The sequence below is a fragment of the Chlamydotis macqueenii genome, chromosome 20 (genome assembly GCF_036417535.1).
Source record: "Chlamydotis macqueenii isolate bChlMac1 chromosome 20, bChlMac1.mat, whole genome shotgun sequence".
NCBI lineage: Eukaryota > Metazoa > Chordata > Aves > Otidiformes > Otididae > Chlamydotis > Chlamydotis macqueenii.
In genome coordinates, this window is record NC_141575.1 from 12,288,081 (window position 1) to 12,312,905 (window position 24,825).

General features: G+C 63.1%; 3 protein-coding genes across 4 annotated transcripts; 2 read left to right on the plus strand and 1 right to left on the minus strand.

Annotated features, from left to right (window-relative positions):
- Positions 1-2,737: 2,737 nt before the first annotated feature.
- Positions 2,738-14,184, minus strand: FBXW5 (F-box and WD repeat domain containing 5). 2 transcript variants are annotated; one of them, XM_086764092.1, is made up of 9 exons: positions 14,138-14,184; positions 13,772-13,985; positions 11,040-11,197; positions 10,446-10,620; positions 9,520-9,668; positions 7,779-8,256; positions 5,479-5,626; positions 4,668-4,880; positions 2,738-4,183 (listed from the first exon to the last, which is right to left on the minus strand). In XM_086764092.1, exons 2-9 carry the CDS (start codon positions 13,962-13,964, stop codon positions 3,937-3,939), a joined length of 1,761 nt encoding a protein of 586 aa, XP_086620218.1. In that variant the 5' UTR covers positions 13,965-13,985; positions 14,138-14,184; the 3' UTR covers positions 2,738-3,936. The 2 variants fall into 2 exon arrangements, with proteins under 2 accessions (XP_086620218.1, XP_086620217.1); XM_086764091.1 differs by having other exon boundaries at positions 10,368-10,620.
- Positions 14,185-14,529: 345 nt separating this feature from the next.
- On the plus strand, positions 14,530-18,513 carry C8G (complement C8 gamma chain). The gene is made up of 7 exons (XM_086763934.1): positions 14,530-14,948; positions 15,598-15,737; positions 16,495-16,565; positions 16,912-17,019; positions 17,343-17,444; positions 17,729-17,767; positions 18,241-18,513. The coding sequence occupies exons 1-7, from the start codon at positions 14,799-14,801 to the stop codon at positions 18,252-18,254; spliced, it is 624 nt and encodes a 207-aa protein (XP_086620060.1). The 5' UTR covers positions 14,530-14,798; the 3' UTR covers positions 18,255-18,513.
- A 2,771-nt stretch (positions 18,514-21,284) lies between these two features.
- On the plus strand, positions 21,285-23,991 carry LOC104487755 (lipocalin-like). The gene is made up of 7 exons (XM_086763899.1): positions 21,285-21,450; positions 22,367-22,506; positions 22,630-22,706; positions 22,873-22,986; positions 23,232-23,333; positions 23,504-23,529; positions 23,825-23,991. The coding sequence occupies exons 1-6, from the start codon at positions 21,352-21,354 to the stop codon at positions 23,527-23,529; spliced, it is 558 nt and encodes a 185-aa protein (XP_086620025.1). The 5' UTR covers positions 21,285-21,351; the 3' UTR covers positions 23,825-23,991.
- Positions 23,992-24,825: the final 834 nt, after the last annotated feature.

Sequence of the window (24,825 nt, forward strand, 5' to 3'; positions counted from 1 at the left end):
GTGCTGCCCGGGGGGCTCTCCCTGCGTGTAGGCGGGTGCTGTACTGGGATTCTCCGTGTGGATCTTGCCATCCCTGGTGTGCGCAGAGGCCGTGACCGGGGGCAGGCTCCGCTGCCTCAGCAGGAGCAGGGGGCTGGAGGCTGTGCCAGGGTGGGCGCGGCAGCTGGGGGTGCCAGTCGGCAGGGTGGGCTGGGGGGAGGTGAGGGCTGCAGAACAGAGGGGGCCTGCCTGGTTCTTTGCGAGGGCAGGGGGTGCGTGCCTGCCTGCAGCAGCCCCTCGCAGGGGCCCACATCTCTTCTCAGAGGCGGGAGAGGGGCGGCAGGACCCTTCCTCTGCGCAAGCCCCCTTCCAGCCTGTCCCAGGGATGAATCAAGCCCTGTGTTGTGACTCTCACCCTGTTACCTTAGGAGGGGAAGAAAAAACCCAAACAAACAAACAAACAAACCCCATCCTAGCAAAGCGCCAGCCCTGCTCCTCCCTGCAGCAGCTCTCTGTGGCCTGGCCCAAGGGAGGTGCTCAGCCCCATGGAGGCTGGGAAAGGCCTGGAAAGGGGAAGGAAAAATCAGCTCCGCTCGGGTGGTGGCTGGGAATTGCGTGTGTGTTGTATGGGGGCGGGGAGCTTTGTCTGGGTTGATGTGAACATCTCTGCTCTTGGGGTGCTGGGCACCCCGTGGCCACAGCAGGGCTGCGTGGCTCTGGTGAGGGATGGCTGGGCTGTTTCGGGGGTGGATGCTGGTCCTCCTGCCCTAGCAGGTGCACAGACCGGGGGTGGGAGAGTCTGCGCTGCGAGCACAGATCAGGCTGGCCCCTTCTGCCCTGTGTGGGCCAGCCCCTGCAGCGGAAGCTTTTATGTGCTGTGGGGTTTCCCGGCTGTCAGCGTGTGGTGCTGACAACACAGCCTGGTCCTTTTGCATTTTTGAGCAGCTCCAGAGCTTGCAGCGGTAGTTATAGCGCATCCCTTGCAGCAGCCTGTGTGCTGCAGGCAGGGTACGGCACCAGCAGCCTGGCCGGTACGTGGATGGACACTGTGGCACAAGCTGGATGTTTGTGTTTGGGGTTTTTTTTTTTGGTTTTTTTTTTTTTTGGTGGTTTTTTGTTTGTTTGTTTGTTTGTTTGTTTGTTCTTCTCCTCTTTCTTTCTTTTGACCACAGCTATCAGCTAACACCCATCTCAGCCTGGCACTGTAAAGTAAGTTTTGTGGGGGTTTTGTTTTGTTTTTGGTTTTGTTTTTCCTTCAGGAGGTAGCATGGTCAAACCACTAATAAAAGCTGTTGGAAGAGCACTGGTGTTGTGTAAGCCCGGGACACGGGGGCTCCAGCACGGCATGGGGTGGAAGCGGAGCAGGGCCAGGAGTGCCTTGGGGCGGGGGGGTTATTTCTGTGCTGGGAGCTTTCCCCAGCTGCTGCCACCCTGCAGAAATGCTGCAGCCTGCCTAGCACCAGTGCTGTGGCTTCCAGAGAGGGGGTGCAGGAGCAGGCAGAGACAGAGCTGCTGGGGGCAGGGGGGGGAACCCACCAGCCTGGCTGCTGGAGCTTCACCCGTAGAGCAGGGCACAGGGCTGCCAGGAGCAGGCACAGCACAGCTGGGCCAGCTTCACCACAGCTGGAAAAGCAAATCCAACACACAGAGGTGTTCCTGGGTGCCGGATAAAAACGCAGCTGTTGGGCTTCTCACAGCCAGGCTGGGTTTTCTCCGCTGTTCCTGGGAGCCCAGCGCTGCTCCCCGTCCCTGCAGCCGGGAAGCCCTGTCCTGCTCCCCAGGCTGTAGCACCAGCTGAGGACTAAACCCAAGGCAGCCTGGCCCCTCTGGGGAGCAGCCCGACCCACATCACAGAGGGGCAGCTGCTGCACCAGGCTGGCAAAAAGTCTGTAAGGGGACGCTGGCGCTGCGGCTCACACTGCTGCAGCAGCACAGCAATTCCTACCGGCTGCACAGGGCCAGCCCTGGTGCTTGCTCCGTGCTTACCTGGTCAGTGCTTCGAAAAAACTAGAAGCCAAGGAGGGCCAGAGACACCAGGATGCTGCAGCCTTGGCAGAGAAGAGCTTTCCCAAGGTTGCGGTGACCTGCTGCTCCCCTGTGCAGGGCTGTCCCCGCCTCCTCCAGGGCAAAGAAAATTTGGGCAATTCTCTGCCTCACTCCTGTTGCATTACAGCTCGCTGCCTGCACTGCACAGCCCCAGGCAGGAAGCTACAAGCTGGGGGTGCAGGCACAGCCATACGACACGCCTGGCTGCAGTTCTACCTCACCAGAACAGCCCGCAGAACCAAACTCCCATTGCAGACATGCTTTAGCAGAATATTTATTCAATGCCATAGTGAAGAGCACAACTCAGTACAAACATAAACCCTCAGTGCCTTGCTCACTACTCCACCGAGCCAAGGGAGAACAGATTTCACACTCTTGGGGGAAGGGAGAGGCTGTTCCTTTGCTGTGCAGCTGGACAGAGCTGGATGTGGGTCCTGCATGCACACACCCACAAAGGACGCTCTTGTTTCTGGAAGTTCTGTGATGACAGAAAACCTGAGTACAGGGGGTTTGGCTAAAGCCACAGGCACCCGCTGCGGCACAGCGGAACAAGAGCACAAACCCTCCTGCCCAGGGCTGCGGGAGCTGTTAAAGACATCAGTGCGCATCAAGACAGCATCTGCTGCTTCCCTTACCTCTGTTTGCAACCCAGGGCTGCGAGTGGCACGGACAGCCACCCCCAGGGCCCCAGGGGAGGCCTGAAACACCTTCCCAATGCAGCCTGAGCCCCGCTTTCAGGAGCGACTGCAGCTCCCGAGGGCAGCGCGGGCCCAGCCATCCAGGCCAAGTCAAGATTAGGAGCTTAATTTTAGACTCTCACATTTGGGTGCTCGCTGGAGGGAGAAAAGCTTCAGGGACAGACACCGGCGAGTTCATAATCGCTTCAAGTGAGCCAGCTCCCCCTCTGAGGGGTCCCAGGAGGAGCCAAACACCGCACCCAGGGCAAGTGAGCCCAGGTGGAAGGAAGCTTATTCAACTGTCACTTCGGGCCCAGGAGAGGCACGTTCCCCCGGGCACCTGTGGGTGCCTACCCCTATTCACAGAGAACACACCAAGAGAACCTAAAGTGCCACATCTTGAGTAGCGTGGGAGGGAGGTGACCACAAGAACCGCCAGCCATCCTCATGCTGCCTGCTTCGGTAGGGACAACAGATTCCCTAGAATAAATACGTCACCAATGCCACTGCTTATTTAAGTGCTGCTTAGCAAAGGAAGACAGAGGCAAAGCCAGCACCATGTTACCACCAGCCCTCCCTGCTCTCAAATTTGTAAACTGGCGATGTCCAAAGAGAAGGCATCGACAGGGCACTGGCTGTGTCCCCCAAAACAGACCCCCCCAGCCCTGCCGCCTTCCAGTCTCTGCTGCCCTCCAGGATAAGATGCCGAGCAGGAGGAGGCACTCACCATACCCAGCAGCCAGACAAGTTGCCTGTGGAGGTTTGGGACAAAAGTTCGTTAATAAAACCACTACCTTAAAATCGTCCTGCGGTGAGGCAGCACAGCACTGCACCGCAGCCTCTGCCCCGTGCTCTGCCGCTGGTGGCTCTCAGCCAGGCCAGCCACGGCCCAGGCTCGCAGTACAACCACTGCAGACGTGCTGCAGTCTGTTCTCAGAGACCAAAGCTCGCCCAGAGAGCGCGATGACCAAGTAGCAGCGTTCGTGAGAAGCTGTGGGGAGCCCACCCTGCAGTGACCAGCTTGGGCTGCTGCCCGCCAGGCCCAGGAACGGGCCCTGGGCTCTTCCGTTCTGTCTTTGAAGCAGACGCAATTCCCGCTGCCAGGGTCCCTCCCAACCGGGCGGATGGGATGCGCGTGCCCAGAGCTGGTCTCTGTTGTGCAGAGCTCACAGCTCTGCAAGCTCCAGAGGAGGTGGCTGCAGTGAGGAAGCTGCAGGAGCAGGTGTACCTGGGTTCAGCTTTTCTGGTTCATGAGCCAAGAGAAGAGCAGCTTCCTGGGCCTGGGCTTCCTGGCCTGCTGGACGCGCACCGCGCGAGGGGAGCGCCACACCTTGATGGTGGTGTCGTCGCTGGCGGTCAGAAGCAGCTCCTGCTCCACTGGGCTGAACGCCACCGAGTTGACCACGTTGTCGTGCTGCAGTTTGGCCAGGCAGATGTTATAGTGCCGGTCCCAGATGTAGCCATGGCGATCCTCTGCCCCACTGCAGCGGACAAGGCACCGGTAAGGAGGTGACCCCAGCAGCCCCAGTAACCTGCTGCTCCCAGCCTGCTTCCTTCCGAACGGACGGGGGCAGAGGGTGCCCCAGGCCGGCCAGAGGCCCCCACCTCCATCTGCAGCCCTCCCACCCATGAGCTCCCTCTGGGAGCCAGGGCTGTCTGAAGAGCCCCCTCAGCTCGCCCCATACACCTGCTGCTGCATTTGCCACCTGCTGCCAAACATGCCACAGCCCAAATTTCCCCTTTCCTCACTGAGTTCACAGCAGGACCACAGCAGGCAGCCTTTACCAGCACCCTCTGATTCAGTCCCTCCACTCTGTACAAACCTCCCGCTTCCTGCGCCGCTCACAACACACTGACCTTTCCGGCACACGGACCAGCCCTGCTCACACAAGCCATCCCGCAGTGCCAGCCCCGAGGCCCTGCCAGACGCAGGGTCAGCATCCTGCCCGCCCCACAGCCACACACCTTGCTACGAAGTCCTTGCTGACATCCAGGAAGATGAAGAAGCATTCCTCATTGGGCGTGTAGGCCCGATGTGCGCGGAGGGCTCTTTTCACCTCCTTCATCGTCTTCAGGTCGAACACGTGCAGATCAATCTCCTCGGCGATGGGAGGAGGCTGCATGGGGTCGGAGATGACGCAGTCCCGAGGCCAGGCGCGGCTGTTCACGTACAGGTACCTTGGGGAAGGGAGCAGAGGGGTTACCCTGCACCTCCTCACATGCTACAGAGCTCACGGAGCCCGGCTATGAACACGCAGCAGCCAGCGACTGAGCTGCTTCTCTGGTCCTTAGCAAGCCTGCAGCTCTGCTCACTGAAATCCAGGCTGGAACGCAGGAACACGATGCTGAACCCCTTTCTGCCCCATTTGGAAAGGAGGGGGTCACCACAATTGAGCTGGTGGGCCCTAGGGGCTAGATCAAGCCTCTCTGATCCCGTTAAAACCAACTCTAAGATTGGTGGCGGATCAATCTGCCTCGGGAACGAGACCTGCTGCCGTGAGCAGCTCCTTCACTCCTTGCCTGCCGCTATCCTGAACCGGGCTCAGCGACGCACAGGGAGGAAAACATTCCTGCCAAGATCTGTGGAGACGCTGAAACCACGCACGCCACCAGCACTAGGAGATAAATGGGATGCAGAAGAGCAGAGTGGTCTGTGCAGGCAGCCTGCGTCATCCACTGCAGTCATTTCTTCTCCTCTTCACCCCTCAAAGCCCCTCAGCACTGTCACCCACCCCTGCAGTGCCCAAAGCCAGCGCTGCTGCCCTGACTCACTCACCTGTGGTCAGGGGAGAGGCCCATGCCGATGATGTGCCCGTGGATGTCAATGACATGGTCCAGTGAGTCAAAGAACTCATCCGAGCGCCTCTCCTCCCCAAGCACCGGCCCAGCAGTCGTCATCTGATGGGGCAGGATCCTTTTAATCCCTTGGGGACAGAAAGCAGAAGCAGGCAGTTCTGCAGGCTGCTGCCAGCAGACAGCGGGGTGGTGGACGTCCCCAGGCTTTAAGACGGGACTCCCCTTGGTGCTGCTAAGAAAGGAGAACTGCCCCACTAGCCAGGGGCCAGGACAGGGCTGCTGTCCCCTCCAGGCTCCTTCAAGCCCTCGTGAGCAGTGTTTTCGGCCAGGACGCTGCCTGTAAGCGACGCGCTGGCAAGTTCAACCCCACTCAGGGAGATGTCCGGCGCCTGGCTGCCGGCCCGGCTGCTGCAGCCACGCCGCGCTCCAGGCCCAGCCCACAGTGCGCTCTGCAGCACGAGGAAGTTGTGCTGGCCCAGGAGACGCTCTGGCTACAGAACAGTTTTTCTCCCAAATGAATCCTTGGGCTAGGCCCATTTCCTGCAGTATCCTGGAGAAGGCCAGCAGACACCCTGGCTGTGACAGGGTTTGCCCCCACCACTGTCAAGCGTAGGTGAGGGCCAGCCCCAGAAAGCTCAAGGCTTTAAACCCAAACTGGGCTCAAGTGCTTTACAGCTTCTGAACTTCCTGACTAAGGGAGACACGTGCTATGGGGTCAGGCCCTCTCTCCCAGCTCTAGACAGAGGTCCCAAACACAAACCATCCACAACGGCTTCCTGGAGGACACCTATGAGCCTCAGCAGCTCCTGGGTACACGTGGGCTTAATCCTCAGCGAGTCCAAGAGGAAGACAGCCCATCCCATCGCCTCTGAGGGAGTCACTGCCCAACACGCCCTTGATTTTAGCTCTCTCCTGCAGGCCAGCAAGGTCGGGGTGATACCACACTGCACCTCAAGTCTGAGACCCTTCACAACATCACTGCCTCTAAACCTGACCAGCTCAGGACCTTCACTCCTCAGCCCAGCTGGCACCGCTTGCCACCATCCTCTGCCTCACTGCTGCAGCTCTCATCTACGTGGCCCCTGCGTGCATAAGCCAGCAGAACAGGCGGCTTCACCCATGACTCAAGCCTGCCACCAGCACAAGGGAGACAGGAGCTCAAAAGGAAACTCCTGCACAAGCACTTTTGTGCCACAGATCAGGTAAGATTGCATCGATGCGCAGCAGCCAGGAGCACAGCTCCCACCAGCAGTGGGAGCTGGGCTGGAGCACAACAGCGAGCTCTTCCGAGCCCCACGTCCCTGGGGGCAGACAGCAGACACACAAAGGCCAGTTGGACACTCAAACTGATGGGCAAACACAACATTTTGCAGTGACTCACGGCTGGCAGAGGAGCCAAGCCAGAGTTCGTCATTCTGAACAGCCGGTGTGCTACGGGCACTGGCTGCCAGCCAGGCAGTCACTGGAGCTAAAAGCACCAAAACCCACGGCCCTGGGAGGCTGCGCTGGAAGTCGGTGGCACCACACTTTGCCTTCGTGCACTGCAGGCCCCAGCCTGTGAGGTGGTGTTTGCTCAGCCCAGTGGATCGAGATGCAGCGCTGCTGACAGGGCAGCGTCAGGGCAGACCGCCCGCCACGCGCCCGGACGCAGGCCAAGGCCCGCCGCGTCTGTCTGCGGAGCCAGCCACAGAGGGAGCATGCAGCAGACCTACACTCCATCCAGGTCGCGCTCCTGACTTAAGTGGGCAAAAAGCACGGGGGTGGACAGGGCGCCGACTCCCAGAGCTGAGTGGCACCGCGCAAGCAACAGGCACGTGAACTCCAAGCTACTCGAGCGGGTCTCACCCCGATGCTGGTCTCACCCCCGACGCCAGCCCCACAGAGAACAGGACGGAGGCCCTGCCACGTGCCTCTACCAGGGCAATCGCTGCCCTTCACATCCTGTGCACGACTCACGGCTGACGTTGTTAAGTCAGGAGCTCCTTCCTGATCTTCTGTTCAAGCCCTCGCCATGACTTTCTCGTCTGGCCACATGTCAAGCCTGGCAGCAACAAAGCCAGCCTCAGGCAAGTGCTTGCAGGGTGGAACTCCCTTCAGTGCCTGGGGGCATCTCAAAAGCCTCCTGCACTGAGAATCCAGCAGCCTGAGCAAAACTGCACCTCACTCACCACAAGCAGGCAGCAAACAAAACAGGTCTTTTCCAGACTCAAATTCAGGGCACAGCTGCAGCCTGCACCCCGAGGGAGGCTGGCGGGCTCTGGGCTCAGACCACAGCCTTACCTATCTGGTGTGGGGAGTAGGTGAGGCATCCTGTGGTGAAGATTAAGTATTTTGTCTTGCTGTTGCTGTCCGTGGAGAGGTTCAGCTCAGGCGGTTTAGTTCTGTTGCGTACGAACAGCTCAGCCACCTTTGTCTCCAGCTCGGTTTCAGTCATGGCAGGTCTCACACGGCCCTCCATGATATCATCGAAGAACTGCTGCAGCCCGTCCTCCCCTGTCACACCCCCTTCCTCTGGCAATTCCTGTGCTGCTGGCTCCAGAGTCTGCTTGAGCTTGGCCTCCTCTTCCTCACTGTCACTGCCCAGATCAAAGACTGGGCAGGTGGAGGAAGCAGCTAGCTGTTCCTCATAGTCCAGGAGCAGGTCTGGGGAATCATAGCGGGTGCAGTCAGCCACCATCACGGTCCGGATAGTGCTGGCGTTCAGATTCTGGATTTTGAACAGCCTCTTCACCACGTTCACATTCTCGGACTCTATGCCCTGCAAGCAGAAGGGAAAAGTAAGTGGGAACCGCCCCGCTGGAGGGTCACTCCCACAGCGCAAACCAAGAGCCCCCCGCCCAGACCTTGAGCCCACACAGCACACACCGGCCACACACCGACCCCTCTCCGCACGGCTGTGCAGAGCACTGACCACCAGAACCGACCCAGAGGCCGGCCAGCTGGGCTGCACTCCTGCACTCAGGGTGCACCTCCGTCCTGGAGGCGGGCACACTGAGACTAAACGCTCCTGCAGGCCGACAACAGCAGAGCTGGGAAACACAGAGCTGGACGAGTGTGAAGTGCCATCCCTCTGACCCAGAGCAGCAGAGGCAGAGGAGCTCCGTGCTCCTGAAGCGTGGCTGTACCCCTCAGCAGGGCCAGCCTGGCTGTAGGCTGCTGGACACGAGCAGCAGGTCTCCTCCCACCAAACAGCTCTGGCAGGCCGCGGCCACATGTCCATGCTCCCTGGCAAAGCGGGCAAGGTCCTTCCTTGCCTCTTGTAGATGGAAGAGTTCATGCTGTAGTGTCAGCACGGCACAGAGATGTGGTTATGGGAAGGGTCTCTGCTACCAGACGATTTCAGCATCAATTGTTCATGTTAGAAAACACAAAACACCAGGATGTGCAGCTGTGATGTTGAGACAGAGGCAAAAAATGGAAGAGGAATGCATCTGAGCAGCACAAGTGCCAGAGAATCAACAAGCAGTCTAAGGCCACCGCACACCGATCTCCAGGTCTCATCACAACACCAGAGGCAGCACATGGCCGACAGAAACGTCAGCAAGAACAGCAGGACTGAGCTCAGCCTCTCAGCTGCCTCCAGCTCCCGGGAACAAAGCACTGAGCTGCCAAGTGGGAGAACGGCCATTGCTCGGATACAGGCCGGACTACAGCCATCCCTGGCCCACCTTCCTACAATCGAGGACCTCAGCAACCCCATGGTGGTTCAAATACTCTCCTGCTGAGCAACAGAAGCCCTAGGGCACTGCAGTCAAGTCCTCATCCCAGTTAATGGGGCAAGAGTTAATAGAATCTGAGGGCAGAGTCAGAATATTGCAGTGGGTACAACACTGAGCATGGGGAAACCTCAGAGAAGTGTTGCCTCAAGCTCAAGCTCCTGAGGGCAAGTCAGAGAAGACAAACAGGGAGGACAGGAGGACTGGGCCATTCTTCCCCGTTCACACCTCCTCCACAGCTTTTCCTCCCCCAGGAGTCAGCAGGAAGCTGCACTGCCCATGGAGCCGGAACAAAGGCACCTCACCTGGAAAGCGTTGTTCAGCCACAGCACAGAACAGGAGGTTATACGCCCAATCCGATGCAGATTGCCAGATATCAAGTTGGTTTCATTCAGCCAGCAGCCAAACACATCATAGGGTTTATTCCTCACCCTGGAAAGCAGTGTGAAGTTCTCTGGAAGGGAGGGGAAACACGAGAGTGAGGCGATGGCTCTTGGCAAGGGCTCTGGAGAAACTGTGGCAGAAGACACAGGCAGCGGATTCAAGGCTCCGCAGGAGCGGCACTGGTACAGCACCTCCACCGCAAGCGGAGCAGACTCTGCCCAACCAACATCCAGCCCCAGTCACTTGTATGGAGAGAGATTATTTCTCCCTTCTACAGAGGTGTGCAGGGACAGCATGCACAAGGGAAATAAAAATTAAAGGGCAGCCAGACAGAGCCAGACCAGAGAGCAATCCAACCTCACAGCCTTCCTCCGAGCGCAGCCCAAAGCAAGGCCCCAAGGACAAGAACAAGTCAAACACGTACAGAACTTCTTCACTCCCACCCCTGGGGCCCAGGGCCTTTCCGAACAAGACAGCTGTCCATTTAGCAGCACTCCTTGATTTCTGGCACAGAGAGACTCTAGCAGAGACAGCGAGGGATAACACAGCTGGGATCAGCAAGTTTCACAGAACTGCGGCAGAGCAGGTGAAGCAGGCCCAGATAAATGCACCTCAGAAAGCCACGCAAGACCGCAGGGTGGGACTAGCACCACTCGAGTGTCTTTAGCTGATGATGTGGTGACCTGAGCCCACCCTAGGAAACAGCGACTGCGACCCCTTTGCACAGAAGGTGAAGGCAGGACAAGCAGAGGTCAAGGCCATCACACACTCGAAGAGGAAGAGAACCCCAGCACCCTCAGTTTCACAGCTCCCAGGAAGCCCCGGCGAAGGTCAGGGGAGTGGTTACCCATGCTGATCACGGCAATCTCTCCTGAGGAGGAGTTGTGAGGCCCCACAAAGACACCCGACACCAGGAGGAGGGAGTCATCGGAGTTGAACTGGGAGAATTGTGTGTAGCTCCAGTTGTACGGCCTCATGTTGGAGCTATGCTGCAGGGAGATGTCCAACTCATTGCTCCAGATCTATAAACAGATGGACAAACAGTCAGGGAGCTGCTGAGAAGCCTGAGAGCGATTTCACTTTATCTGTGCTGCCAGCACTCACCAGGAAAAGAAAAAAAAATACTATCAAAGAGCTTATTTAACTGCCTTCCAGCCCTGATTTCCCTGTCAATTCCCCCGACAGAAAAAGGCAGACTTTGGAGAGCAGGGCTTCTCCTGGCAACCAGCACCAGGCAGGCACCTCAGCCACCTTCACGTGGGCTGGAGCTAGAACCCACAGCCCTCCAGGCGACATTCGCAAGAGCCATTAGTTCTGTGGCTTCGAGAACAACTCAGCCCGAGTCCAGGGACACCTGGCAAACCTCTCCTCCCTAACGGCTGCTCTCACGGCTAAGCCCCACTAAACCGAAGCTGCTGCGCAGGGGAGGCTGCCACTTTACCTTGACAGTGCAGTCTTTGGAGCACGACGCAAACAAACAGCCAGAGTGGGAGAAGCTGAGGTGCAACACCTGGTCATTGTGCTCCCTCAGGGCCTGCACTTCCACGCAAGGGATGGTGTCGTAGAGCCTCTGGAACTCCTCATACCAGGAGACGGCAGCTGTAACACACAAGCAGGGACACGGACGGGAGTGTAAGTGGTGGGGAGTAACAGACCCGAGCGAAGCGCGGCAGCCGCAGAACCGGTCTGCAATAAAGCGCAGACTTTGCTGCTGGCAATGCCGGGAGCGATGCTGGGGCCCAGGCCCCCCCCATGGCTTCAGCTGCGCTAGCAGGTCTTAGCATTCTTCTCAGCAGCTTCCCCATTCCCACACATTAAAAAAAAACAGACAATCTTTTCTTCCAGTAAACACACAACTCTGCACCATACCACTGCTTCCTAAACCAGTACAGCCACTGCAAGGCACACCCAGGGCACAGCTGCTTGCTGGCTGACAGAAGCCTTGCTCGGGACACAACAGCCGTCAGGACTGCAGGCCCACTCCAGCACAACGCAGACAAACCATCGTGACGAGACAGAGCCTGCTCCTCGGGGTACCGGGCTCCACTCCCATTATCCTTATCTTGTCTAATACAGAATTAAGAAGGTTCCAGACAGGGTATGAGACCAGGAAAAACCATCTCCGTGAGATAGGAGATTAGAGAAAACGAAAGAGAAGAAGGGGAAGGGGGATGGAGAGTGCCAGGAGAGAAGAGGAGCCCTGCAGCAGCACAGCCTGGAGCGCACTCAGAGAAGTCGCACTGGCTGCCAATAGAGACAAATGAAGAGGATTTTTAACGGAGTGCCTGGCAAGGCAGCCCACAGACTACTCGCAGCAGCAAATCCCGAGGAAGCAAAGAGGATTAGACATGTACGTGGACAAGGGCCAATTTCCCTGGTTACACTGAACAGGACTGAAGGTTTATTTGGAACTCGCTGCAGCCCAGGAGGCACCTGCTCCCACAGACAGGGAGCAGCTTGCTGCCAGGACATCCCACCACTGCTCACTAGGCTGGGGGTTTCATCTCCCTCTGATGCCCCCTGTCCCGGCCTGGCTGGCTGGGAAACAGCCTGGACAGATCCCATCTGGCAAGCAACCCCAACAATTCCTCCTCCAAGACCCACCGGCTACCATTCCCCAAGGCTGCGCAGGACAGGCAGGCTGGAAGGGATGTTCCCCACACTCCTGCTTCAGCCCCTCCCTGGGCCTGCCAGCCACCCCCTGTCCCTGCTGCCACGTGGCAGATTTGCAGGGCTCCAGAAGCGCAGCCCGGAAGGTGCCCGAAGACGTCACCGAGTGACACTGACAGCTCAGTCGCTGTTGGTGCTAAAAACCAGTGCTGGCAGCTCACCAACTGCAGGAGGCTGGAAGTGAAGGAGCCCAGTCAAGGAGCCTCAGACAAAGACAACATCCTCAACCCCCTGGAGCTGCAAAAAGGGTCCGCAAAGTGAAATCACGCAGCCCGAGTTGTCCCATCCACCTCTCATCTCTTCTCAGAGCCCCTGTACACGGGTGTACCCCACCGCGGGGTGATGGGCTCCCACAGCTTTATCCTCCGTATTTCCTATCGTCCTTCTGGAGCGACCGTAACTCAAGAGCAAGAAGCCAATTCCCTCTGTCATGGTCACCGCTGGGAGCACTGCACACGTCCTCAGGGCGGAGGATGGAGCACAGCCCTCCTGCACGTCCATGGTGCGCTGGGAACGGGCTTTTCAGCCTCCAAGAGAGGCTCACCTTGGCAGCAAGGGCTTCTGTCAGGGGGTCCCCAAGGGCTGCCTCAGCTGACGTGACAGCGTTGGGTTACCCTTCCAGACTGCACCAAGCCGCTTCCAGCGACCGACACTCAGCAGGGAACAGACCTGTGATCGTACGACTGCTGCCAGCTCTGCCCAGGGCAGGCCCTGCCAGGCTCAGCTGAGGTCAACTGTCATTTTCCGACTGTGAGCCGAGGCCAAGACCACGTCCGACCTACGCTCGCAAAGTGGGTCAGCTACTGCCTTGGCGCTTGCCCACTGTACAATTAAATTGCCGCACGCCCCCTTCCCTTCTCCAGGCGATAGGCACGCATGTCCTCCCTCCACAGCCAGGCTACAGCTGCCGCCTACGTCCTACAGAAACAGTCTGATCAGCTAATGTGTACTTGCAGCTCTTCCTAGTGCGGCCAAAAACGGGACAGAGCCCGGAGCAGAGGCTTGCTCTGAGGTCCCGATCAGGAAAAGCCAGCAGTGATTAGCATGGAATCCAACCCGGCTGTGCCGCAGCAGCGCGGTGACTCAGGGCGTCTCCTTGGGATCTCCCTCAGCAGCAGCAGTGCCCAAATGAACTGCACCAGAGCTACCAGAGAGCACCTGCCTAGAGAGAGCTCAGAAACCACCTTTCTGAGAACGGAAGTCGAAGCCTTTTCAGCCATTTGACACCCCTCTCCGAAAGGTCTGGGCAGCTCCAGAGCCCTTCATGTGCACATCACCACCCAACTGCTGCCGTGACACAGCTGAGTGGCTCCACCAGCCCGCACGCCAGAGGACAGCGGGGACAGAGCATTTTCCCCCCGGGGCTCACGGCGGGGACGTTTTGGGGTCCGTCACGCGGGGAGCGGCCCCCCAGAGCCCCGCGGCTGAGCAGCCCCCGCTCCGGCGCCACCACTCTGCCTGCTCGGCAGGCTCGGGACGGCCCCTTCCCCCCGCGCAGCGCACCTGGGTGCCGGGGCACCTCCCGGGAGATGCGGTAGTAGCGGTAGAAGAGCTCCTTCCACAGGAACTCGTCGCGGGCCACGGCGTGCCACTGCTGGCACACCAGCCCCACCGAGAGCACGTCTACGTGGTCCAGGTAGAGGAAGATCTCGTAGAGGACGCTGTCGGGGAGGAGGGGGCCGCCGCCCGCGTCCATCGTGTCATTCTGCCGCCGCGCCTGGAACCAAACGGCGGTGAGGCCCGGCCCGGCCGCTGCCCCGCCCCGCCCCGCGGGCTCACACCCCCGGCCCGCCCGGGGGTCCGCGGCCCCGCGCCGGCTCCCCCGGCCCCGCGCCCGCCCCCTGGGCCGTCCCCGCCCCCTCACGGCACCTCCGCGGCTCCGGCGGCCCCGCTGCCCCCGCCTCCCTCGGGCAGCGCTTCCGGCCGCCCCGCACTTCCGCTCCCGCTGCCGCCGGCCGCTCTGGCCGCCCCTCTCGGTGGTTCCCCCCTCCTCCAATCACCGCGCCGCTTCCTGCCGCAGGCCGGAGAGCTCGAGCACAGAGCTCCCCACAGCGTGCCAGGCACGGCTAGCGGAACACGGCACGCTCGCTCATGACCGCCCCTACAGCAGCAGCTCTGCTCCGCCTCGCCCCGCCCCTCCCCTCCCGAGCAGACCCCGCCCCGCTCGATCAGGCCCCGCCCCTCCCGGTTAGGCCCCGCCTCCGCGCGAACAGGCCCCGCCCCCACGGGCCAGGCCCGCGGTGCTGGGGGCGCCCGAGGCGCCCGGGACCCCCAGGGCCGCGGCGGGGCCTCCGCAGCGCCACCCCCGCCCAGGATCGGGCCCTGCCGCCCTCCCGCCCGGCCCAGCTCCCGGGAACCCCCAGCCCCCAGCCGTGAGCCCCGCCTGCCCGGCCCTCCCGGCCGACCCGGGCTGTGGCTCCCGGAGGCCCCGGCCTGGCCCGGCTCCAGGCCGCCCGCGGTGCCCGCCTGACCCCGCCGCCCTCTCGGCCCCGCCGCTTCCCGGCAGAGCGGGCCCCGCCGCAGCAGCACCATGGCGGCCGTGGGCACCCTGCTGCTCCTCAGCCTGCTCCTCGCGGCCTCCCCGGGGCTGGGGCGGGCGCCGGGGCGGCAGCGGCGCCCGCCCGCTCCCCAGAGCCCGCTGGAGAAGGTGGCGGCTCCGGCGGAGCTCAGCCTCCCCCAGGTGAGGGGCCGGGGCCGGGCAGGTCTGCGGGCACAGGAGGTCGCAGGGGCAGGGGCGCGGCTCAGCGCCCCAGCGCAGCCCGTCCCCGGGCGCTGGGTGCCCGCAGGGCTGCCCCGGGAGGCCGGGCAGGGGCCGAACCCTCGCCAGGGCCCCCTGTCCTGGCCGGCTGCCCTCCAGGCGGACCCCCGGCTCCCACAGCCGCCTCCACCCTCAGCCCCGCGGCCGGTGCCGCCGTTCTGTCTTGGGTCTGGCTGCCAGCCGAGCTCGGGGCTCTGCTGGGGGGTCTGAGCTGGGGCCGCGGGGCCCGGGCGTGGAGGCAGCGTGCTCGCCCACCGCAGGGCTGCACTGGGTGCTTGCGGCCTCCCGGCAGCGTGAGCCACGGGGGGATCCCTCGAGCACCCCCTCCCCGCAGCCCCCCTGCCCCAGCCTGTCCCCAGGCCGGGCTCCTGTCTGTTCCACGCTGTCCGACCCGCCAGCTCCCAAACAAGGGCAGTTGTGCCCCGCGGGCACACCAAGGGGGACAGGCTGTGGGCAGGGGTGCCGGCAGGGGAGACTGAAGGGCACCTTGGGGTGGTGGGTGCTCAGGGCAGCAGGGTGGTAGCTCCCCGGGGCAGTGGGCCGGCAGGCGGTGTCACCCTGTGCCACGCAGCTCGCGGGAAGGTGGTTCCTGGTCGGCATGGCCTCCCGCTGCAGCTACCTGATGGAGCACAGCCACCGGCTGGAGCCCACGGCGGTGACGGTGACCGTCCCGGACGGGCAGAGCCTGGCCATCAGCACCTTCAGGAAGCTGTGAGTGACGCTGGGCAGTGGGGCCGCAGGCAGGGACGGGGGCGCTGCGGGCAGGTTGGAGCAGGGCCAGTGTCCTGGGATGGGGACGGGGGACGCTGGGTGGGACGGGGACGCTGCAAGCAATCAGAGCAGGACCAGTGCCATGGGATGCGGACGCTGGATGGGATGCGGACGCTGGATGGGATGCGGACGCTGGATGGGATGTGGACGCTGGATGAGGTGTGGATGCTGCAGGCAGGTCAGAGCAGGACCAGTACTGCAGCTACAGGCTCCGGGGAGGAAGAGAGCTGCCCCGGAGCAGCCCGTGGGTGGGATCTCCTCTGGGCTGTTTTGTGGTAGAAGCCCTGGCCACGGGGGGCTGGCACCCTGCCACCCTTACAGCCACCAGCCCAGAGTGGCCAGGGCAGGGGGCAGCCAGGCTGGGGAAACTGAGGCACCGATCAGGCGTGTGGTTGCTCAGGTCAGCCAGGCTGACGAGGGGCATCTTCAGCGTATCCATGGGTGCTTCCCCCCCGACCTGGGGTCTGAGGGGCTCAGCAGCAGGCGAGGACCGCTCAGGCTCAGCAGATTTTCAGGCTCTGCGTCTCTCGCTGTGTCTCGATGGGGCCCTGGGACATCTCTTTGCACCATCTCCCCGGGGAGAAAACAAAGTGCCAAGAAAAAAGCTCCTGTGTGTGCCCTGGCAAGCGGAGCGGGTGGCGACCCGGGCTGGATCCTGCCCAGCCTGCACCACCAACCTCCTTCTCTCCCCGTACAGGGACGGGATGTGCTGGGAAATCAGGCAGCTCTACCTCCCTGCCGGGGCCCATGGACGCTTCCTCCTGAAGGGTGAGGGAGGCCAGGCTGGGGTGGCCTGGGGGCTGCAGGGACCATGGAGCTGGAGCCTCCCACTCCTGCTCTCAGCACGGCTTTGGTACCCATGTCCTCCCTCCCAGTGCCCTCCCAGTATCTCACCTCTGAGGTCTGAAAGAGCCCCAGTGCCGGATGCCATCATGGGTAGCGCCGCAGGCTGGTGCCCACTGGTGGGGAATGGCACCCTGTGGGGCTGCACCCACTCTGGCCCTGATTTTCACCCCTTGGACGCCCCACTCGTGAGGAAACAAGGCCCCTGGACAGTGCCGGGGCTAAGCAGGGTTAACTGGGACTAACTGGGGCTGCCCTCCATCTCTCCCAGGCCGTGGCTATGGCAGCGAGGTGGACGTGGTGGTGGGGGAGACGGACCACAGCAGCTACGCCATCCTCTATTACCAGAAGGGCCAGAGCATCTCCGTCAAACTCTACGGTGGGTGTGTGCGCGGGGGCTGGCGGCAGATGGAGGGCAGGGGCAGCAGTGGGGCGGGAAGCCCATGCTGGGCTCAGGGGATTCCCCCTGGAGCCCCTGAGGACCCAGACATGGGAATGGGGTCTCCCTGAGGGTCCTGATCCCCAGATGGGGAATTGTCCCCGAATGCTGCGAGGGTGAGCTGACACAGGGGGGACCCAGTAGCTGGCTTCTCTGAGCTGAAAGGCCCGGTGGCCCCAAGCCTTGCTGCGTGGGACGCAGGGGCTTTTGGGCAGGGACAGGCAGGGCTCGAGGCTGCTGATGGTGTCTCCCTCCCTGCACAGGACGGGCCAGCCGGGTCAGTGATGCCGTCACAGACAAGTTCGAGCAGCACGTCAGGGCGGTGGGCCTGAGCGAAGACATGACCTACTACTTCCCCACGTACGGTGGGTGACACGCGGTCCCCCGGGAGCAAGGGGCACCCGCGGCGAGGGCTGCACCCAGGAGCATCAGGGGTTAGGGTCCAGCCCCTCCAGTGTGGGGAGGGGGAGGCATGTGCATCTTGTGGCCCCATGTCACCCACAACAGGGCCACACATGGGGTCTGTCCCCAGGCTGTGGCCACCCCAGGGACAAAGACTGGGCTGTGGTCCGCAGTGTCCCTCGGGGGCAGGGCACTGGGGTCCCCGGTGCGCAGGCAGGGTGACCACCCCGAGCTCTCTCTCTTGCAGGATTTTGCGACTCTGCAGACAAGTTTCACATCCTTGATGGTGAGTTGCAGTTCCCAGATGATGCGCTGGGTCCCCCCCGCGTGCCAGGCGTGGCACACTCACGCCTCGCCACAGCCGTGTGGTCCTGCTGCAGGTGCACAGAGGGGCTGGTTTGGCGTGGGGGGTCCATGTCAGACCATCCCCCAGGACAGGGTCCCTCTGTGCCCTTGTGTGGGGTGAGAAGGTAGCAGACCCAGGATGGTCATCAGATGCCCCCTGGCAAAGCAAAGCCCTGTTCACCTCCTGGATGGGTTAGGCTGGGCTTAGTGGAGTTTGTATTGGTGTTTCCTGGGGTGAAGGCTGGTCTGGAATGGGGTGTCCTGGGAGAGGGACACCCCACGGTGAGGGCTGGGTTGCCTGGGGTCAGCCCCATCACATGTCGTTGGTGCCTGGGGAGGAGGAGGTGAGCCTCCAGCCCTGGCACTGGGTTCAGACATCTCCCCAGCCCCTCAGCACTTCTCTTTCTCTTCCAGAAACCAAACCATAAGTGCAGGTGGCATTACCAGGAGGTCCCCAGAGCTCAGCCCCCGCCTCATCCCACCACCCACACCACACAGGACTGAGCCAGGGTTTGGCCAGACCCCGTGCTGCTCCGCAGCCCTAGAGCCAGTCCCGCGGCCCCTCCAGTGGCACTGGCAGCTGAGCCTGTCCTTGTCCTGCCCCCCTGCAGCTTTGTGTCACTCTTCTGCTCTGTGCCCCACTGCCCTGCAGCAGCCAGGGCACCTCAATAAACTCTGTGGCGAAGAGTCTGTATCCATGCAGGTGACCCCTCCATCTGCCCCAGTAAGGCCAGTGCTGCCTCCACCCCTGGACCACTGATGCCCCAGCACCGTGCTCTTGGCCCGCAGGGTGCCAGGGGGGTGCCAGGGGGCTGTGCAGCCCCCTCCATGCAGCTTCATTGTCCTCTCCCTGAGCTGCACCCCAAACGTGGGGTTGTGGCAGTTCCTGGTTTACTCTCAGGTGCTGCAGTGCATGTGAGTCTGCCTGGTGAGCCGGAGAAAGCCCCGAGCCCCCAGCGCAGCGTGGGGAAAAGCACAGCGCTTGGTGCTGTGAGGCTGTGCGGGCTTGTGGGGCACTGGGGACTGGCACAGGCTCAGCCATTCCATGGGACGAGCCAGGAGATCCCAGAGGAGGAAACCTCAGCACCACAGTGGTCCCGCTTCCCATTCCTGCGGCCTCTGGGGCAGTGAAACACCTGTTTCCCCTGCCCCAGCCCTGCGGGCCCCGTTCTGCCCAGGCCGGACCCTTCCCTGCTTCCCAAAACCTGCCTGCACAGCCAGTGCCTGGCTGGAGAGCCGGGCAAGGACGTCCCCTGAGCACGCTGCGGGGCTTGGACCGGGGGTGCCACCAGGGCAGGGACCCCTCTCCCCTGCGTGTCCAGCCTGGCCAGGACTGCTCTGCCACGTGCTTGGCCCGGGGGGGTTTGGGTGAGCGGTGCCAACTTCCTGGCGCAGGCTGGGTGGTGGGAGAGGACGGGGAGTACCCCCCCGCGCAGGCTGGGCGGTGGGAGAGGACGGGGAGTACCCCCCCGCGCAGGCTGGGCGGTGGGAGAGGACGGGGAGCAGCCCTGGCAGCAGGCTGGTGCGAAGCCCCCGCCATCCTGCAACCCTGGGGCAGGGAGCAGCCCTCTGCCCCCAGTGCCACGTTTTGCAATCTTAGCGGAAACTGGTAACACATGTTGTTTGTCTGGGGTTATGTAAGGGACACCATGTGACTTGCCCGAAGCCAGCCCCTGTCCCACTGCCCGCGTGCGGGGCGGTGGTGTCCAGCTGCGCTCGCGGACCCCCCAGGCCGCCGGTTGGGCCTGGCAGTCGGGGTGTGATGGACCCGGCTGGCTCTCTGCCCTGCACCCACCCGCGCCCAGAGGGGCTGCACTGTGGCGGAACCGTGACAGCACGGTGGCCGGCAAGGGGAGAGCCCTGCCCTCCCGCCCCAGGGAGCCCGGCTGGTCCCCAGGGATCCCATGCCCTGTGTCCAGCTCAGCCCAGCCCGTGTTTATCTGATGTGAACCCATTTTTGGGGTGCAAACGCCTGGGCGGTGCCCAAGGGTCTGTGCCCAGGCATGGTGGTGACCCACAGCCCGGGTGCCTCCATCGTGGCGACACACAGCCCCGGTACCGCCGTCCTGCATGGCCCCTGCCCCAGCAGTGGGCTTAGCCTGCCCCACACTGCTGCCCCATGTGCCCCCACATGCCCCAGGGCTCCCGAGCCTGCACTCAGCTTTGCCACCCAGCTCCTTGGGCTGGCTCCTCGCTTTGCCCCCTCCGGGAGAGCGGGCACCTCCTGGGGATCCCCTCCTGTTGCTGGGCAGGGCAGGGGGCTGGGGACGCCCGGGCAGCGGGGTGGCTTTGTGTCCCTGCCCCAGCGCAGAACCACAGGGCCACCCATGGGTGCTCCATGCCTCCGATGCCCGATGGAGAGAGCTCCTCCTGGCACCCTGCACCCCGAGGGTGGGTTCAGCTGAGCCCCCAGCCCGGCGTGCGAGGGGTCCCCAGCTGGGCTCTCGTGATGCTGGGTCCTGCCCAGCTCAGCTTTTGTTTTGTTTTAATAAATCTGCAAAGCTGGGGCCGGGCCGGCGCATGGTGTGCAGGGGCAGGCCAGGCTCGCAGCTGGGTGCGGGGAAGGGAATGTGCTGGGGCGGGTGGGCAGGGTGGGCTGCCAGAGGAAAAAAACAGCTGTTGTGAAAACACGCTCCTTACGTAAAGCCTTGGCAGGGCCGTGCCGAGGGGAGAGCCGCTGGGCTGACACACTGCCCAAACCGTGCCAGAGCCGTGGGTGCTGCTGCTGACACCCAGTGTTCATCCCCGGCCCCCACCAGGGTGTCCCCACATTAAAGGGGGACAGCGTAGCGCCCACTGGTGACCCCACACCAAGGGGGAGGGCGTGTCCTAGCCTCTCTTGGCAAAGGGTGAGGGGTGGCACGGGGGGGGTGATGCACTGGAAGCCTGGCTGGCTGCGTGCTGGTCCCCAGGGTGCCGGGCGTTGGGGCTGCAAAGGCTGGGCTCCGGCTCCCCCAACACCCCCAGCCCCCAGCTCGCCATCGGGGTGCACCTTAGTGGGACGCACCCCCACGGCGGCAGGGCCGGCCAGGATGCTTCCTTGGGTGATGCAGGGGCTGCCCTGACGGCAAGGCGGGGGAGTCCTGCAGGAGCACCCAAAGGCGCCCACAAGTCCCGTGGGTCAAGCTGGGACCTGGCAGGCCTGTGGCCCTCCCTCTAGCTCGCTTGGGCTCCTCTCTGGGTCTAGGGGAGCCCTGAGCCGCGGAGGGGGCAGGGACAGCCGCTGCGCCGCCTGCAAGCCGTGTTTTTGCTGCGGAGCGGTTTGGCACCCTGAAGCAAACATGTCACATCAACAGGAGGGAAACATTCGCAGGTTCCTCCGCCTGCCCTTTGGCTTCAGTGCTCGCCCCTGCTCTTGCTTGCATAACGGCGTGGGGGGGGGAGGCAGGGCTGGCCCCCCCGGGGCCACCGCGCAGCCTGCCCATAAATAGGGGCTTGCCCGGCTCTCCAGCACTCCAGCTCTGCCTGCTTCTCTGGCTCAGCTCAGCTCGGCTCAGTTCAGCTCAGCTCAGCTCACGGGGCGACATGCACGCCACACTGCTCGGCATCCTGGGGCTGGCCCTGCTTGGGGCCCTGCACGCGCAGACCGGTGTTCCTGTGCAAAGCGACTTCCAGCAGGACAAGGTGACCCAACCTGGGCCGGCATCACCTGCGTGAGGATTCGGGGTGCTTAGGGGGATCCCCGCCCTGAAAACGGATGGCGATGGTGTTGCGGGTGGGTGTGGGGCCAGGCTGTCCCCAGTGCAGGGAGGGGTTGGGCAGCCAGTGCACCCATAGCCCACAGCCTCCCATCTTTGGAGAGCCCCCAGGCCTGTGTTCAGTGGTTCCAGAGGGGACGCAGGATGCAGGCTCCAGCCTGTGGGGCAGCTCTGAGCAGGTGTGGGGCCGGGCCGTGGGGCGGCTGTGGATGTACAGGGATTTTATAGGGGGAATTCGGAAAAGCCAGCTCAGTTTGACAGGCAGCATGGAGATGGGCCATGGGTCCCCTGTCCCAGCACGGACCCCATCCAGCCCCTACCTAGGGCTCCAAAAAACCCAGGGCTGCTGTGCTAGGGGGTCCCACACACCTCTGCCCTTCTGGGGAGGTAACGGGGATGGAGCCGCGTCCAGCCAGGGTGAGGGGTGGCGCGTCCTGCCAGGGTGGTCCCAGCACAGCCCGTCTGCGAGGCTGACAGCTCCTCTCTGGGTGCACTGAGCCAGTGGCCATGGGGATCATGGGGCACCTGACCCCTCCTCACCCTCTGGATGGATGCAGATGGCATCTCAGAGCCAGGCGGTCACCCCTTCCCCAAGCTTGGGACAAAGAGGAGGGAAACACCCAAAGTACCGGGCAGCGAAGGGCACATTGTAAACCAGGGTGCTCCTGGCCGCTGGGTTTTGCAGATGCTGAGGGCTGTAGCAGCTCAGATCCCACCCCAGGACACTGTCCTGCCACGGGTGCAGGAAGGGAGGGCGAAGTGGCCCGGGCTGTGGCTGGTGGGTGGCTGAGGGGCGAGACAGGGTCTGCGCCCAGCCAGAACTGAGCAGAGGTTGTGTGCAGCTGACAGGGAGATGGTACAGCATCGGCCTGGCCTCCAACACCAACTGGTTCAAGGAGAAGAAGCACCTGATGAAGATGTGCACCACCATCATCTCCACCACCGCAGACGGGAACCTGGAAGTCACCTCCACCTACCCCAAGTACGGGCACAGGGAGCGGGCGGGCGCGCCGGGGGTGCTCCCCTGTGGTGCCATGCCTGGGGCTGTGCCTGGGCTGGAGCACCCCCCCAGGCCCCGCTGACATCCTCGCGCTGTGCTCCCCAGGGGTGACCAGTGCGAGAAGAGGAACAGCCTTTACACCAAGACGGAGCAGCCAGGGCGCTTCAGCTACACCAGCCCACGTGAGTGCCAGGCTCTCAGCCCATCCTCCTGCGGGGCAGCCCCTGCCGTGCCCCCCAGATCCCAGCCCAGCCCCGCTGTCGCCTGTCCCCACTCCTGCCCGGGCCAGGGCACCTTGGGGCTGGCCCGGTGCCCATGGCTGAGCGGTGCCCTCCCCGTCCCTCGCAGGCTGGGGCAGCAAGCACGACATCCGCGTGGTGGAGACCAACTACGAGGAGTATGCCTTGGTGGCCACCCAGATCTCCAAGAGCACAGGCTCCTCCACCATGGTGCTGCTCTACAGTACGTCTGCCCTGGGACCCCCATGCCACCCATCCCTCGGGGCCCCCCGGGATGTCCTTGGTGGACATCTCTCCCACGGGAGAAGGGCAGTGTCATCTCCCAAGCCAGGGTGACCCATGGGATGGCTGGGGTGGGACTCCTTTCCTGGGGAACCTGTTCCTCGCCAGGCTGCCCACAGCTTGGGGCAGCGTGAGCCCTCCCGGCGGGGTGCAGGGTGGGTGCCCCTCACCCCACTCTCGCTGCAGGCCGGACAAAGGAGCTCAGTCCCGAGCGCCTGGAGCGGTTCAGCCAGTTCTCCAGGGAGCAGGGCCTGACAGATGATGACATCCTCATCCTGCCCCACACAGGTGAGAGGCTGGAGGGGCAGGGGGTGAGGTACCCCGCGGGGCTGAGAGGGAGGACACCCTCCCTGGCACGGGGCCGGCCGTGGGGTGCTGCTGGGCGGATCCCCATGCGGGGTCCCTCGGTGGGGGGCAGCCCCTGGAGGAGCTGATCTCTGCTTTTCTTCCTCTTGCAGACAAATGCATGGTGGATGCTGCCTAGGTGAGTCCTGCCTTCACTGCAGCTCAGACCAGCCCTGTGGGAGGGCACCAGGGGTGCTCAGAGCCGCTGCACCCCGCAGAGCCCCCATCCCCTTCCTGCCCCCCCCAGCTGCTCCTCTCGCTGGGGTCCCCCTACCCGTGCAGGGATCCTCCACCCCATCCCCACAGAGCGGCTCTGTCATTGCCCTAGGTGGGGGGTGCCCACCCACTCAGTGTGGGGCTGGCGGGGCCAGTGTTCCCCCATGCGTCCCTGGTCTCCCCCAGCTCAGCCATGCTCACCACCTCATCTCTTCCAGGCAGACCCACCAGCTGCTGCCGGCCAGAGCCCCCAGAGCCCTGCGAGCCAGCAGCCGTCCTGTCCTGTCCCGTTCCCAGCACACCCCCAGCACCACAGCGGCCTTCGCCCTCTGGCTTTGCACCCCACACCTGTACCAGCATCCCCATTAAAGCCCATATAAAACCAGCCCCCCGCCCTTGTCTGCTGGGTCGTCCTGAGGGGAGCCCCTGGGGCGATGGGGAGGGGGAGGCACGGCTGGTGGTGGTGGGCTGGGCTGGGGCTGGTGGCGGGGGTCAGGGCTGATCCCGGATCCTGGCTGTGGGGTCACCAGAGCGGGACCCCCCCGTGCACTCACAACCTCATGCTGCAGTGCTGCCTGCCCACCAAGCCTGCCCTGTCTGGCGAGAGCGGGCCCCCAGGGCTGGGACCTGCTGCGGGAATCCGCTCCCGCCCGCCCCCTTGGGCACGCTGGGCTACCCCAGCCTCCCTGCCTCGGTTTCCCTGACAGAGAGCAGGCCGGCAGCGCAGGGATAGGGCCATGGGCAGCCACAGGGGCTCTCTCCAAAAATCTGAGCAAGGACAGACATGACCCAGTGCGATGGCTGTGAATGTTGGATGTGGCTCAGCCCTGGCCGCCCACCTGCTCTCGGTGCCACGAGCCTGGACCCCCTCCGGGAGCGAGGTCTGTGCCCACGGCCAGCAGCCTGGGCAGCCACCCCCCTTCTGGGGGGCACCCGGCTGCCACCCAACCCAAGGCTAAAACACCAGCCCAGCCATCCCCTCCTGGGGGCAGGATCCGTCCCGGCACCGCCAGACCCTGGGGCCAGCGGGCATCAGCCAGGAGTGGGCACTGGGGGCACCCTTGTCCCCCTCTGTGAACACAGCAGCAGGCACGGGGCATCACCCGGCCCCCGATGTGCTCGGGCTGGGTCTCGCACAAGGCTGCATTCATCCGGGCCCGGGCAATCGGAGGGTGAGGGGGCCGATGGTGTCACCTAACACGGGTACAAGTTATCCCCG